The following is a 15,270-nucleotide window of genomic DNA, read 5'->3' as shown; positions in this document are numbered from 1 at the left end:
GTTCGATATGCTCGATGCTCTGTTGATGTCTTGATGTTGTTGTAGATGGAGGTAGAACAGTGAGCACAGGGCGGTTCTTATAGATGCTTGACTCGATGCTTAGCTCGATGCTTAACTCGATTAGTGAGCAGGCATAGACCTGAACCCGTCATTAGTAGATTTGTCATCTGGAGGATTAGCAATTACACGAAGCTATACGAGTAGCATCCATAGCATGCAAGTGCTGATGGTAGGTATGACGTGCTCGCAGTGCCGTGCCGCGTTATCTCCGGGCCGAGTACGGGCCGAGCTTATTATCTTCGTAGATTGATAATCAAAGTAGGATTCTCAACGTCACACTAAAGGAAGCATCTAGCAGATTACCCTTGAAGGTAAAGCTAAACAAGCATTTGAGAGAGCTAAATAAAGTACAATTTGCATGTTCCCAACGTCAAACACTTACCCGGTACGAAGGGCACGGCCAAAGGTCGGATGCCCCATTTTTATGGTTCTATTGCCTAATTGGGACTAGCTGGTAGTTGCTGAGGTCGTTAAAGTCAGGACTTTTCAGTAACATTACCGCGCCTAGCCAATAAGAACGTGCTATTTCAATACGCCAGTAATCGCGTCAAAAGTCCTGACTTTCACAGACCAGGGGGTACATGAACATCGTCCGAACAGTATGATAACACATGCATGACTTTGTAACTCATTCGGGAAGTCCTTTTTGTTAAGGATAGTTGTAACTAAGCCAAGGATCATCGAAGAGCTGCTTTGCACTTGATCGACGCTCCGGTTCCCATTGAAGCATTCTAAGGACAAATTCAATGAACAGTCGTTTATCTTCTCCGTCTAGGAAGGGCGTCAAATTTGAAAGATTGTAATCCTCAGATGGAACCAAGTGAGGGAACTTGAAGGTGCCTAGACGCGTCAAGGTTAGCGTCTCGTGTACCTTTTCGATATATGAGACGTACCTTGAGATGAGAATAAGTTGTCATGTATACCTGGGTCACATTTGGACAGAAGCTGTGGAGGCGGTGGACCCAAAAGCCTTATCATCTGGGCTATATGCGCCTCACGGGAATAAAGTGCGCTATCAGGGCATATGCCGTCAAAAAGAGTTGTCTCAGCGAGAAGTTCCCAAAGCTGTAGGTAGTTTGAGTATGGATGACACATAATAGAAATCATATGCGACTTACCATAGTCCCAAGGTTCCATATATTTGCACTATACGTCCAACCAGCCCTTAGAAGGACTTCAGGGGCGCAGAATGGTTGGGGTTGGATCTCATGGTTATGCAGTGATGGCACGTGTCGAAGACAGCAGCACTGAAGTCACAAATCCTCAGCGAGCCAACTCCTCTTCGTAGTGGACCAAAGTCAGGCCTAGACTCAAACACAGGGCGTCCATTCCGAAACACATGTGGAGCAGGGTCACGCTCTTGCTGGTTGACGTAACTTTTAAGGACAACAGCATCTTCGAAGACGATAAGAAAGTTATCGGCTTTCAAGTCTGCGATTCAGTTAGAGGATAAAGACACTTTAGCTAAACAAAGGAACAATAGCTTACCTGTGTGTATGACATGACACTCAGAATGCAGGAAATCTAGGCCTAGCAGTAAAATCTTCAAGAAAGCCTTGAGAACCTTTGGAGGTACACCAGCGCTCCCAAGGTGTCTTCCTAGGAGCCAAAGCGGCTCCCTTAAAGGCTCGAAAACCAAACAGATATGGTCTCCAGACATTCCTCGCATTCGAAATGACTCTTTGACCAGCCTGATATATCGAAGACCTTGGTGTTCCGACCCCAGCCCAGAAATATGGTTCGATATTTCTAGTTCGTCTTCCGCGGCTTTGTTGGCCGCGTCACCGGAGTTCGTGATTTTCAGGGTCACATATCTGGTCGACTGCCGGGCCCAGCTTGGCGGTGTTAAGGAATGCTTCGTGAACGGAGTTACTCAACTTATCCGTACCGAGATGTATCTTTTGCCAGCCAAGCGGTAGAATTAGCGCCCCATCCGAGTTTAGAAATGACAAGATATTTGTCAATAGTCTCTCCTATCCGGGCTGGATAATATTTTCCAGGGTCGTAACCTTGGCCCAGTTCCTCCTCCATAGGGGAAGTGCGGGTCGCAGCAGGAGAAGATAATGACCTGCTGGATTTCAAACTCAGAAACCGGAGAGATTTACTGAGATTCTGGCGAAACAACTTCATTGCAGGATATTTGGGGAGTGTCCCCAATCACTCCCACCGAGAGCGCAAAATTGTGCCAGTGGAAAGGAATTATAGCAATTTGGCGGACTGATTCGAATGGACTGATTCGAAACGGAACTACCATTCTCCAGATTAGCAGTCCAGCTACCCTCGCTCCAAGGGCAATACTGCTGGAGTTGGCGCTTTGTTGACGTGTAGCTATAGGTATATGCCTAGAACCTAGCTGCTATCTGCAAGCTATTCACTAGCGGCTGAGACAGTCTGGCGGCTGGCCGTTCATGTACGCGGACGAGTCCGATGCCGTCTTCCTCGGTTGCTAGAGGATGCGGTCACCATCAATCATGTCCATGACTGCCAACACCCTCACCCTAGATGTTTGGAAAAGCCGAGGGGCGAAAAGCAGTTCGAAGTTGAAGCGGCGTCGGCGTCGAAGGGACTATTGAAACACGCGCAGCGATAGTAACGCGCATGGAGAGCGCTAAACCTGAAACGGCACGCTAAACCCTTTTGAGTAATTCACCACGAAGTAGCATCATACTGTAAAGAAAGTATCGATGTAATTGTCCTTGAAGATAAAGATAAACAGCTATTGAGAGAGTTAAGCAAAGTACTAGTAGTATGTATGTTCCCAACGCCGAACAGGCTGGGAGAACATGAAACAAGTAAAGATAAAAAAGAACAAAAAAAAGACCATAACACCTTATCCATCCCCCATAGCTCAGCTAATATGACAAAAAAAGGGTACTCCAGGTGACCTCGCAGGCCAACACCGTGCCAATCCCATGTAAACGTACATCCGAGTCCTCATGATCCCTTAGTGGTTGCGGGCACGTCTGCGACTCCGGTCCCGCTCCAGCGCCAAGGCCTCTGGCTGGAACATCTCGAACCCAGGGTTGGGAACGGTAGGAGTCCAGTGAATGCCCATGTGAGGGGGGAAGTCGGGGTGGAGCTGGCTGAAAATGTCAGGATTAGCCGGCTTGCCCTCGGGCGTCTCCGCGGGATAAGGAAACGGCGTAACCACGAGTTCAATAAGAGATCTATCGATCCAACCCCGCGGTTTGGCGCTGGCAAGACGTGCGATGCGAGCCAAGTCGTCATCAACTTCCTCGTTCATCAATGATGTCAGTGGGGGTGCGCTGCCGTTGGGTCGCGCGTGGTGGTTTGTGAGGACATGGTATGGGACTATAGGGCGGGTGGCAGGCTTATCAGCCAGGTCCGCAAGGGCGCTTAGAGCACTGTGCGCGGCGGTGGTGCGGGTAGAACGGGTGGCGTGGAAGTTGTGGCTGGCGGTGCGCATCATGTCGGTTGCACTCGGGGTGCCGTTGTCTTCGCGGGCCGTGCCCTCCGGAGTATCATCGGCGTCGGTATTGTTGCCATTGGTGACAGCGCCAGATCCATGGTCCGGACGCTTGGAGGTAGAAAAGAAGTGGACAGTCGCAATGTGCGCCTGGTTAGCGTGCGCCTGGAGCTCTTTGTCGGTGAACAGGGAATGGATTGTGTATGTGGGGGCCATCTGCTCCTTGAGAGGGTCCTTTTGGCGCTTGGCAGGAGTGGCATCTCCCGCGTCCCGCGCGGGAGATCCAGTGTCCTCCTCGGGAGCTTTACGCTTGCGCTTGAGCTCCGTGACCACGCCGTTGCCCAGGTCTTCGAGTTCAACGCGATGCCGAGTATGTCTGGTCTTGCGGTTGCTGTGAATTCCGCCGGGGCTGGCAGGGTTTGTGATACTGAACTGGTTAGGGTGGAGGAGCAAAGCATTGGTATCGGCGATGTCGAGCTGCTCCTTTTCGCGCATCAGGCGAGCGCGCTTGCCTGAGATAACCTGCATCAATCGCTCTCGGAGGGTGCTGGATAGATGCTTGAACTCTTCTTGTGCCTGGTGGACCCGGAAATTCCGGTCTCGCCGGTTCCGTTCCATGGTGTTGTTGTAGCGATTCTGCATGAGAAGACAACTGGTTAGCGGAAGCTCCAGACACGCGCGAAGATGAGCCAACTTACCATGGTTGAGACCAACTCCGCATCTCGGTTCTCCTTGATCTCATTGATCTGCTGCACAAACCTGGAATACCAGGTGCCAGCAAGGCCGGCCATTTCCTTTGCGAACTTGCTGCCGCCACCGACCGTCTCCTCGATCAGCGCAGCGATGCTCTCCCGCGCTATCCGGCAGCGGGCCCGTGGTATAAGGATCGGCATTGTTGATCAGGGTCATATCACATTGGAGTGCATGTAACTGCTGTCGGAACTGGATGTCCCGGTTGTTGCTGAACTGCCCTGTCAGTTCCTGTAGTCGCTCCTGGAGCGCGGTGCGTCGCTTGTCGCGTTTTGAGGGTGCGCCACCAGGCCCGCCGCTGGGGCTTAGGGGCGGGTTCGCATACGACATTGTGCGTGGTGAGTGTTGTTCGATAATGGTAGATTGCGTGGGTTGGTGATGAAGAGAGACAGAGGGGTGGGTCACGGTAGATGACGGAAGAAAGTTTGACCGGGTCGTAGCCAAGAAGGGGAATCCTGCCATTTCTGCGTACAGACTACAGAGTACTTGCACGTTGACTTTGAGAATAGCAAGGAGCTTCGAAAACGGAATATTGATTTGTCGAGAAAGACGCCGTAAGACGGGTGAAGAGAGGAAAACTGTCTGATGAAAACAGGTACGTCTTTTATAGGCCAGAGCAGAGGCAAATATGGTACACCACTAACACCAGTGTTAGACAGAAAACCTCAACAGACATGTGACTTGAATAGGGGAACAAGATGAATAGAACAATAGAACAATGATCAATGAATCCTATTGACGCGTCCTCTATGAGTCTATTGCCTGCTGCTATGGATTCGAGACCATGGTGGAGCCTATACTCTGGGTGTGCATTCATTCGCAGCTTGACCTACATCTCGGTAAACACAACCCCTATATGCTACATTCCCTTTATGACATGGCTTATACCCATTGTAGAAGCACAATATCACTTCAATCAGCAACCTGAGGATCCAGCTCTCAATATAGAAGACCTCGTGACTTCATATGCAGGGATCCAATGATTCAGGCACGGAATCAAACCGCTCTGAGTGCTCTTCCTATTGTCCTTGGGTAGCTACGAAGCCATCTGCTTATAATCCTCCATTGTCTAAAGCCAATAGAGGATGCACTGCCCACTTCTGGGCAGTCATCCCGAATAGAAGAGTGACTACCCTCGGCTTTTGCGGGGGAATACTGAGTTTCAGTAAATGAAAGGCCCAAGCGTATTCAGTCGAATCAATGCTCTATATAGACCGATATAGCGGAAAGTGTCCGAATACTTTGGCCATTCTCGTACAGCTTTGGCGCTCTGTGTGTAGCAGACCACGTTCACGCCGGAATGAATTCCATCCTAGACCGGTCATCGCGTATCTGAGCTATAGATCTTCTGTAGAGACTTTGCGTACTCGCCTCGGTTTGAATATTAGCCTGGCAGTCAAAACGATTCGCCCCCTCTTTTCATTACCATGGAGGCTGTCTTGGATATAAATGGTTGTATTCCTGACTTTGTCCATCCATCTGTAATAAGCAAGAGGAAAACTGTCAACGAACTATATAAGAAGAAAAACGACAATCATACCTGAATCCTCCCACCGCAATGTCTTGGTTTCAATGGACAATCATTTCCCTATTCGTTTGCATCCTCCTGCTCGCAGTTACCATCTACAATAGCAGAAAATCAGGCCTCTCTCATATCCCCGGCCCCTTCCTCGCACGCTATACAGACGCATGGAACTTATGGCTCGCCTGGTCAACACTCCACAACGGGACCGGCCCTTCCTCCTATCGCAAGCTTCAAGCAAAGTACGGCAGCGTTATACGGACAGGTCCCAATTCCGTCACTGTCCTGGACCCATCCGCTGTGCCAACAATATATGGCGTTCGGTCCCATCTTGCCAAGGTACGCAGACAATTTGAAGCAGTTGGGGTCGGGACGTGCTAAATGCCTGTCTGCGAGTAGAGTCCATCTTATATTCCCTTCCGCCAACCCAACGTGACCACCAGTCTGCTCAGTATACCGGAGGAACACGTACATGCCAAGTACCGAAAGCTCGTCTCGAATGCCTACTCCATGAGCTCAATCAAAGGGTACGAGCCGTATGTGGATCAGACGGTGGCTCGATTTGTGGAAGTGTGTCGAGAACATGCTGAACGCAAAGAGCCGATCAATTTCAGTGTATGGTGTCATTACTGTAAGTTCACAGCGAAGTCATTAACGCTGCGGCATGTGTTGATCCATCCATAGACTGTTTCGATGTGATCTCAATCCTCACGTTCGGGTATTCTCTCGGCTTTCTTGAAGGAAAAGATTCACTAGGTCTGATCCAAAGGATCAAATATTTCAGAGACTACACCACCCTCGTCTCCCAGATGCCATGGTTGCATAAGATCTTCAGTGACAATTTTCTTCTTAGGAGTCGCAAACGCTCTGCCTTCATGGATTTAGTTAGAGATCGCATCCGCGGTCGCATGCAAGAGTTCAAAGAGGAAGACAAGGAGAGACCAGACTTCCTATCCCACTTACTCGCATCCCACTTTCAACATCCTGAGACCATGACCGAGCAGCAAGTGATGATCTTCGCATCTGGGAATTTCATTGCCGGCGGGTTCAGTCCAGCTGCTACTCTCAACGAATTGTGCTATTACCTGGTCACCCATCCAAACTCACAGGACAGGTTGTTCGCGGAAGTACAGCAAGCTGGAAGCCCCACTACTTTTGACGAGCTCAAGAATCTGCCATACTTGGAGGGCGTTATCAGAGAAGCATATCGATTGCATAGCTCCACTTCCGGGACGTTCCAGAGAGTGACGAACCCAGACGGCCTTGTCCTTCCGAATGGTTGCAGTCTGCCTGGGTCGGCATATGTGGGTTGTCCGTCTGCTACGATCAATAGAGACACGACTATCTTCGGTCCAGATGCATATGAGTATAACCCAGAAAGGTGGTTGCAGGGTCCGAATGAGAACAGTGATGAGTATTCTGAGAGAAGACGGGCGATGGATCGAGCTGAATTGTCGTTTGGTCAAGGCTCTCGATCCTGTATCGGGAAGAGTGTTGTTGCATTGGAGATGTTCAAGGTGATTGCCTCCTTAGTGAGTCACTTCAAGGTATGTTATATGCATAATCTCTTTTTCTGTTGTCGCAGTGAGCTAATCGGTTGTTAGTTCGAGCTGGCTGGGTACCCGCAGAAGTCGGAGGTAAAGGCATTTGTACACCTTCGAGAAGACGTCAAGAGATAAGCAAAGGAGATGAATTTATACGGTTACCACTAGGACTGTTGGTACACAAGACTTATGTAGCATATTTGGAGATAATGCAGTGTCCAGTTGACTAAAGACAATCTGAGAAGAAGCGCCTGCATAGTCATTATGATACTCGTTAGGCTCCAAAAAGTTAGTAGAACTTTGATTGATTGATTGAAAATCTGAGATCCAACTGTCCAAGTCTCATTCATTAACCGGTGGGCCTGTAAGCCTATGGCTAGCCCTGAGCACCAATTCCTGCCACTCCACAAACATATCATCACCTCGATAATCATCGTGGTCCACGTCCAAGTATCCCTGTGGCGCCCATACGCGTGGTACAACTGCCAGCGCTCGGCCTAGTTGAAGACAGTTAGCACTCGAAGTTACTGCATAACGCCCGGGAAGTTCTAGAAAAACCCACCACAGACACTCGTGTCACACGCAATCCTCATCAGAGACTCGGCCGCATCTTCTATCTCTGCATACTGGACACCCTTCGATACCAAACGTTCGGAGACCGAGTCACTAATAATGTCTGTTTTGATATACCTGTGGCACAGTATCAGCACTGGCATCTCCAGTGAAGCACCAGGATTAGTGAACAAGAGTTCACTAGAGGGTGAGACTTGTTGACAACATACCAAGGGGCAATGTAATTGATCCGCGTGCCATGCTGCAAGACAGTCCTCCGTAGACTTCTCATAACTCCCCGAAGGCCGAATTTTGAACCATTATACTGAGGTGAACCAGGCTGATCGATGAAGCCAGCAAGACTTCCTTGGAGTACGAGACATGTGTCAAGCTCATCCTTGGATGCTTCAACTCCCTCATTGACAGCAGCGTTGTACTGTTTTCTGAAGTAATGCAGTGCCAATCTGATGGTGTACATTACTCCAGTGAAATTGACATCGAGGATCTTGAGGTCCGGTTTCTGAGGCTTTTCCTCTGACGCTGCATTTCCAAATCAGTCCGTGTCACCATCTATGGCTGACGATGCCATGACTATAAGGTGGGAAACATTCACTTACAATCGTCCAGAAAGACAGGGTCTGGCCCACTGATGCCTGCATTGGCCACGACAATATCGATTCTGTGGGTGGGCGACTTTCTAATGGCGCTTTCGAACAACTCGAGTTGTTCTTCCCAGCTTGTAACGTTGCATTTTGAGAACCAAACGTTTCTAGATAGGCAAAGGATAGTCTGTTAGTGTGATGCTCGATCCAGATGCAGGCAGATACTCATACCCTGGATATGACGCTGCTAGCTTTGCTGCGCGAGTTTCATCGAGGTCTCCAATTACGACGTATGCTCTGAGATGTAAATTAGCCTTTCTGCTCTCGTTGGCTGTTGGACCAACAATTACCCGGCTTCTGCCATTGCCTTGACATATTCTGCACCGATGCCATTTGCTCCTGGGATAGATATCGCGTTTAGTATCAGGGATGGGTGTGATTCCAAGAGCGTGTCAGTGCAAACTTACCACCGGTAATGACAACAGTCTTTCCCTTGACTCGACTCCTGTCCACCGCAATGGTGCAGTCAATCGGACCTCGATCAATGTATTTGGTTGACATATTGTTCAGTTTGGTGGAAGTTATTGGAGAATTGTATGTGGTTCTGTCCTGCTGCCTGCAAAAGATATGCAAAAGTTCCCCAGCGGGATATGAATCATATATACTCCCCTTCCAATAGTATCTCGAAAGTCGAATATCTCCATGAAAATAATAATGCCCCGACAGTACTCATAACATTCGCTGGTCTCTATTTGCTCGGGTCACCGGCTGAAAGCGCTGAACTGGCGTTGGCCTAAGTTCATCTTTCCCCTCACTTGGAGTCACTCCCATGCCCTCGGCTATACTCCGTAGAATGACTTCAGTAGAAGGTACCATACATCCTCAATGAAGATACCTGGTAACTACCAATGTCAACTAATTCCATTCCGTAGACTACTTCCAGTCCGTAGGTATAGGACACCAGCTCAACTTCTCGAGTAGAGCAGGTACAGTGAAGTCCTGATCAGGTATCCTGAGCGTCTTAATCTCAGATCTCAACAGTGATACTAGTAGAAATTCTGTACATCTTCTCAGAAGTACATATTCTTGACTTCGGTCACTTTCCAACCGCGGCACTCTTCCCCGCATTTCTTAGCTCTAGGGACTTTCGCTTCAACTTACCCATCACCGGGTAATGGTACTAATGGATTACTGAGCTTCCTACCCCAGTGCCTAGGTTGCGCATATCCATTGAACTCTACAGTCTTACTGAATTTATAAGCACAACCTATATTTGTCGACCGTGCCCTACTCACAAGAGAAACCTATAACCCATAACATATCACAATTAACATTGAATCAACAACATTGCAAACATGTCTCCAGGGGTACCCAACGAAGGCTTCCCAGCAAACACCAATCGCCCAGCCCCAGACCCCAAATACAACAGCAAAGGCTGGCAAGTGGAAAACGACAGAGGCTACCGCATCCTAGAAGAGCACTTCGGAACTCTGCGCCCCCTACGCGTAATCCACATCGGCGCCGGCGCATCAGGTATCTGCTTTTCGAAGTTCGCCAAGGACGAGCTGCAAAACATCGAGGTACAGGTCTACGAGAAAAACCATGATATCGGCGGAACCTGGCTTGAGAATAGGTCTGTTCTGTCTCTTTTCTTCGTCTCTTTCCCAGCATCACCTCCTAATCCAATGGCAACTAATGCCGCTTGTAGGTATCCCGGCTGCGCTTGCGACATCCCTTCAGCCTGTTACCAGTTCACCTGGGACCGGAACCCTAATTGGTCACGATATTACTCCGAAGCACCGGAAATATGGAAGTATTTCAAAGACGTGGTCGACAGACACGATCTGATGAAATATGTCAAATTGAGACATAGTGTCGTTGCTGCGGACTGGGATGCAAAGGAAGGTATCTGGCATGTTCGGATCCGGGATGAAGAGACTGGTGTTGAGTTTACGGATACTTGTCATGTGCTGGTGAACGGTGGTGGTGTTTTGAAGTATGTTCTTTTTCCCCTTTCCCTCTCTCTTCCATTCATCCCGCGGGGGATATGCGTTGCGCAATTCTAATGAACCGGCAGTAATTGGAAGTGGCCGGATATCCCTGGTCTGCATTCGTTCAAGGGTATTCTTCAGCATAGTGCCAACTTCACCGAGGGATTGGAGCTCAAGGGTAAGAAGGTTGCTGTGATTGGCACGGGCAGCAGTGGGATTCAGATCATTGCGAAGATTGCGTCCGAGGTCGGGCAGTTGTATACTTGGGTTCGATCGCCTACGTGGATTACAGCTGGGTTTGCGCAGAGGTTTGCGTCTAAAGAGGGTGGGAATTTCGACTGTAAGATTACTCTTGTTGCTTCCGTTGCACTACCCGTGGCACAGTGCTGATACTGTCCAGATTCTGCGGAGCAGAAACAGATCTTCAAGGAGAACCCGGAACTCTACCTCAAGTATTCTAAGATGATTGAGTCGGAGCTGAATCAGAGATTCAAGTTTATTCTGAAGAATACGCCTGAGTCTACAGCCGCTAAAGAGGTGACTGTCCTCTCACAAGTCAAGTCAAAAATACTAACCAAAGACAGTACGCACAACAAGAAATGACTCGAAAGCTCTCCAACAATAAAGAGTTAATGAACGCAATCATCCCCAAAGACTTCAACGTAGGATGTCGAAGACCAACCGTTCGTACTCCAATCCACTCTTACTACTCCGTATCTTACGCAATTGGCACCCTCGCAGCCCGGAAACGGTTTCCTAGAAGCCTTATCCCAGGAGAACGTAACGGTCTTCACTCAGCTGATGAAGTCCATAACGCCAACCGGCTTCATCGATCACGAAGGACAAGAACATGAAGTAGATATCATCATCTGCGCAACAGGGTAAACCACTCCTCCATCTATATCCATGCATTACAAACTAATCAAATCCAGCTTCGACACATCCTGGATCCCCCGCTTCCCAATCCGAGCAAACGGCCACACTCTCGCCGATCTCTGGCGCGAAAGACCAACCTCATACATCTCCGTAGCAGCTCCACACAGTATGTACTCCTTCACTCTTTCCCCATAGTATCCCCTATTAATAAATCAGTGCCAAACTACTACACAATGTGCGGCCCCTACGGACCCCTCGGGCACGGCTCCTTCCTCCCTTTAATCGAAACGCTGTCACGGTACATAATGCAAATTCTGCAAAAAATGCAAACAGACCGCATAAAGTCCCTAACACCCAAACCCGAAGCCATCGCGCAGTTCATCGAGCACGCAGAACTCTTCTTACAGAGAACTGCGTGGGTATCTGGCTGCAGTAGCTGGTTCAAGCAGGGACGGGTGGATGGGCCGTTGCCGATGTTTCCCGGGAGTCGGTTGATGTATCTGAATCTGCTTTCGAAGCCGAGGTACGAGCATTACGAGTTGCGGTATTTGAATGAGGGGAATATGTTTGAGTTCCTGGGGGATGGGTTTGATGCGAGGGAGTTCGATGGGAGGGATTTGTCGTATTATTTGGGGGGTTATTGGGGGGGATGTGCAGGTTGATTTGGAGGGGGATGTTACGGGGCAGTTGGCTGGGTTTGTTGCTTCTTGAGATATAGCTACGCTATTACGAGTTTACGAAGATTGATTTTCTTAATGGTAGGTATTCCCAGTGTATTCTATATAACAATACAATTCATAACCCCAATCGCCCAGGGGTATTATTCATAGTTCATCGAAAAGTTCGCCAGCCCTAAGGACTAGCAAGTCATGCATGTGAGAAACTCCCACAGGTAATAATAGCAACCAAAACACCGGCCCCATGTCATCTTTTGTGTCGTTTAAAATATGCTATGTCAGAAGAGGGGTCGTAGAAGAGAAAAGTGGTGGAGAGGTAGGGAGAAGAGGAGCGATCTATTTCGTTCGACGAATCACAAAGACTCCAAGCTCGATGCCATCACGGGGCTCGTTATCGTCGCCATAGCGTCGTTTGCGGATGCCGTCGCAGATCTCACTCAGCAGGCCGGAAGATGTAACTTCCTTGTTGCCCATCATGCCAGAGCCCAGGTTCTTGGTCGTCCGGCGGCCGTTCTGCCAGTATAGACTGAGAATCTCCTTCATGCGCGGTCGCTCTTGTTGGATGAACCACTCGGCCCAGAGACTGCGGTCGAGATGGGTGCTGCCGCGGCCTGCGTCGGCGATTTCGAATTGGGAGGAGTCGTTGTCGCTCATGGATTCGCACAGTGCCGCAATGTTGGCCTTCATGGTGGCGAAATCATCCATTTGGGAGACGGCGGAGAGTTTGCCGAGGTAGCGGCCGACATCCGCGGACAGCTCGTTCACCACGACGAGTTGGCGCAGAAGAGGGTCGAGGATCGGGCCCAGATACTGGGACTTGAAGGTTGATGCACCATTCTTGGTGGGGTACACGAAGAGGAGAGAGCCGCCGTTCGGTGAGAGTTCACTCAAGCGGTCGACGAGGAAGGATGGACGGGTGCGGCAGAACAGATCACGGTACTCTTGTGCGGAGGGTGGGGGGAGGTACCGCTCGAGAACCGAGATGTGAACGCTGTGAGGGGGGACAATGGGGATCGGGGCGTGGGACATTTGCCGTTGAAGGGGTCCTCGGTAATCATGGTAAGCACTCACAACCGCTGCACTGGAGAAGACCGTTGCATTGAAGTACGCCTCGGCAGCGGTGGGAGATCGAGGGGTGCTAGGGGGAGAATGGGGCAAATTCGAGAGACTGAATTGCTCCGGTACTGCGTGGGTGACATTGATGTATGGTGATTGCCCGGGCTGCAAGTGGTTGTGAACGGCCTGGACGATAGAGCTGAAGATACTGTCGGTCTTCGGTACTGATACAGCCTGATCGGATGTCCTGGGATATGGAAGAGATTGGGAGACGATTTTAACAGCCTCGCCTCGTGGTTTGCACAGAGCAAGTGATGATACTGAGACCCCAAGTCAGCAAGTTGAATCTCGAGTCAACAAACCAACAGAACTTACCAGTCAAGTTGATGCCCTGTTCCAGCCATGAGCCCATATCCTGCTGACAGTCCATTTCATCGCGGGGCCCAGGGCTGCCACCTGAGCTCGACGACCTATGAGATAACCCATCTGACGGATTGCTGAATGTATCAGAAGTTCCAGCCGCGGAAGAGTTGTCGACACTCGGGGTGTGGTCCATCATGGCCATCGGCCCCGGGTGGGAGTGGGCATCGAATAACAACATCTCGGACTTGGGGTTCCACGCAACGGGGAAGTCTTCCTCTGGCGGTGTCGGGGGTAAAGTAGCGGGGTAATCGGATGAATGAGGAGAGCTCCAAGCAGGAGAAGCAGATAGAGGTCTCGGCCCGCGAGACACGGTAGTAGAAAGACGAAGACGAGAGTCGGCAGACCGGGTGCGTGAGTCCAGTCGGTATGGTGAGGGCGAAGCGCGTTGATCCCAAGAAGGAAAGTGTACGGCAACGCTGCTCTTGGATAGAAAGCGAGACACCGGGGATGGCCTTGTTCGCAGGGACCCCTGTGAGGCTCGTCGGCGAAGTCTGGCGGGGTTCAGTGTTTCTTGTGTATCGGAGTTGTTCTCAGGAAGATTTGTAGAATCGAGTTGGATTGTTGATGGGACATGCATGACGCGGTCGTTAGAAACGGGAGTCATGGGCCGGCACTGTCCATTGCATGGGGAATTCATCTAGTTTCTGTGATCCAGTGGGAGAGAGATGACGGTCGGCATAAGTCATATATTGTCCGTTCCGAAATAGTGACGATCCTGGGGTTAAGGTCCAAGCGGGGGGGGAGGGTGAGGTCCGGGAAGAGGGGTGTAGGATATCGTGGCGGGTGAGGTGAACGGTGAGGCGGAAGGAAAGTGTTCACAGAGGAAGACCACGATATTTGGGGGAGAGGGGGAAGAAGAAGGGATAGAAGAAGCAAAAGAGGGCGTGAATCGAATGGAAATTGACGGATGGAAAGGGACAGGGTACTTGGTACTTTTCTTTAATATGGGTGGACTAGTATTAAGGTAGGTACTGGGTACCAACTGGGGCAAGGGTTGGGGCCAGACTCTTCAGCTCGGTCGAGTCTAGACCTTCAAGTCATGGAGTCATCGGGTTCCGCAGTTTTTTATTTTGCTGTAAGGGATATATAGAGAGTCTGGACTACTTTGCATATATTAAAACTGATCTCTTTAGATGAGATCTTTGAATTGCAACAATTTCAGATTAAATCCATACATTAGACAGTGTATAAGGGAAATGTGTCGTGTTGAAGGAGCTAAAAGTGAACAGTCTAGAGCGACCGGTGGCTTCGTCTTGGCTCCAACGAAGATGATCGTCCTGCTTTTGGATGAGTCCGACACCACATCAACGGTACATGTACTTAAGATGAAGCTTTCATTACCAAACCATCTAGTTAGAGAAAGAAGAGTCTTATCTTAATAGTCATACTACACAGTATTCTTGTGCGTGGTTCAAGTCGTTTCACACAAGTCACCAGTACCATAGAATATAGGTGGAGCCTGGGCCTGGACAAGGTACTGAGTACGAATATTTCTTCAATCCGTTTCCGGTCATTGCCACTGAGAGGGGTTGGGCCCGAAAATCTGATATTTGCCAACGCATCGTCTGTTGTAGGGCCCAAGGGCTATGGATTTGAGATGATGCCATGTAGGGTTCGCAGCAGTTCGCATTTCGGCCCTGGACTGGAATGGATTTGACAACCATAAAGAGTCAGTTGATATTCAGATCCAGCCCGATCACTGTTGGAACCGTTTTTAATTTCCACCGTGCACTGAGATCTGGTTCCCTTCCTTGTTCCATGGGGTTACTCCACCGTATCATCTAGAGTGT

At 49.7% G+C, this 15,270-nt stretch overlaps 6 protein-coding genes across 6 annotated transcripts; 2 read left to right on the top strand and 4 right to left on the bottom strand.

The window, feature by feature from the left end:
* Positions 1–709: 709 nt before the first annotated feature.
* Positions 710–2,190, bottom strand: N7515_004512 (kinase domain protein; the record flags this gene model as incomplete). The annotated part of the gene is made up of 6 exons (XM_056665256.1): positions 710–900; positions 954–1,125; positions 1,179–1,307; positions 1,337–1,491; positions 1,549–1,895; positions 1,949–2,190. 6 exons carry the CDS (start codon positions 2,188–2,190, stop codon positions 710–712), a joined length of 1,236 nt encoding a protein of 411 aa, XP_056522206.1.
* An 814-nt stretch (positions 2,191–3,004) lies between these two features.
* N7515_004511 (Sds3 domain-containing protein) lies at positions 3,005–4,567 on the bottom strand (the record flags this gene model as incomplete). Its single annotated transcript, XM_056665255.1, has 3 exons — positions 3,005–4,123; positions 4,186–4,343; positions 4,402–4,567. The coding sequence occupies 3 exons, from the start codon at positions 4,565–4,567 to the stop codon at positions 3,005–3,007; spliced, it is 1,443 nt and encodes a 480-aa protein (XP_056522205.1).
* A 1,228-nt stretch (positions 4,568–5,795) lies between these two features.
* Positions 5,796–7,438, top strand: N7515_004510 (cytochrome P450; the record flags this gene model as incomplete). The annotated part of the gene is made up of 4 exons (XM_056665254.1): positions 5,796–6,098; positions 6,159–6,390; positions 6,444–7,306; positions 7,364–7,438. 4 exons carry the CDS (start codon positions 5,796–5,798, stop codon positions 7,436–7,438), a joined length of 1,473 nt encoding a protein of 490 aa, XP_056522204.1.
* A 207-nt stretch (positions 7,439–7,645) lies between these two features.
* On the bottom strand, positions 7,646–9,018 carry N7515_004509 (uncharacterized protein; the record flags this gene model as incomplete). The annotated part of the gene is made up of 7 exons (XM_056665253.1): positions 7,646–7,800; positions 7,866–7,993; positions 8,086–8,395; positions 8,473–8,624; positions 8,689–8,754; positions 8,808–8,856; positions 8,925–9,018. The coding sequence occupies 7 exons, from the start codon at positions 9,016–9,018 to the stop codon at positions 7,646–7,648; spliced, it is 954 nt and encodes a 317-aa protein (XP_056522203.1).
* Positions 9,019–9,812: 794 nt separating this feature from the next.
* Positions 9,813–11,959, top strand: N7515_004508 (flavin-containing monooxygenase; the record flags this gene model as incomplete). Its single annotated transcript, XM_056665252.1, has 8 exons — positions 9,813–10,090; positions 10,166–10,453; positions 10,535–10,788; positions 10,849–10,985; positions 11,033–11,131; positions 11,190–11,329; positions 11,381–11,490; positions 11,541–11,959. Coding segments are annotated over 8 exons (1,725 nt in total), but the record flags the coding sequence as incomplete, so codon positions are not given.
* A 378-nt stretch (positions 11,960–12,337) lies between these two features.
* N7515_004507 (uncharacterized protein) lies at positions 12,338–14,057 on the bottom strand (the record flags this gene model as incomplete). The annotated part of the gene is made up of 2 exons (XM_056665251.1): positions 12,338–13,377; positions 13,433–14,057. The coding sequence occupies 2 exons, from the start codon at positions 14,055–14,057 to the stop codon at positions 12,338–12,340; spliced, it is 1,665 nt and encodes a 554-aa protein (XP_056522201.1).
* Between the last annotated feature and the right edge of the window lie 1,213 nt (positions 14,058–15,270).

Source organism: Penicillium bovifimosum, assembly GCF_028826915.1.
Source record: "Penicillium bovifimosum strain IBT 22155 chromosome Unknown utg000004l_segment0_segment0, whole genome shotgun sequence".
Taxonomy (NCBI): Eukaryota; Fungi; Ascomycota; class Eurotiomycetes; order Eurotiales; family Aspergillaceae; genus Penicillium; species Penicillium bovifimosum.
Note: the sequence above shows the minus strand (reverse complement) of the source record. Positions and strands in the feature narration are given on the sequence as shown.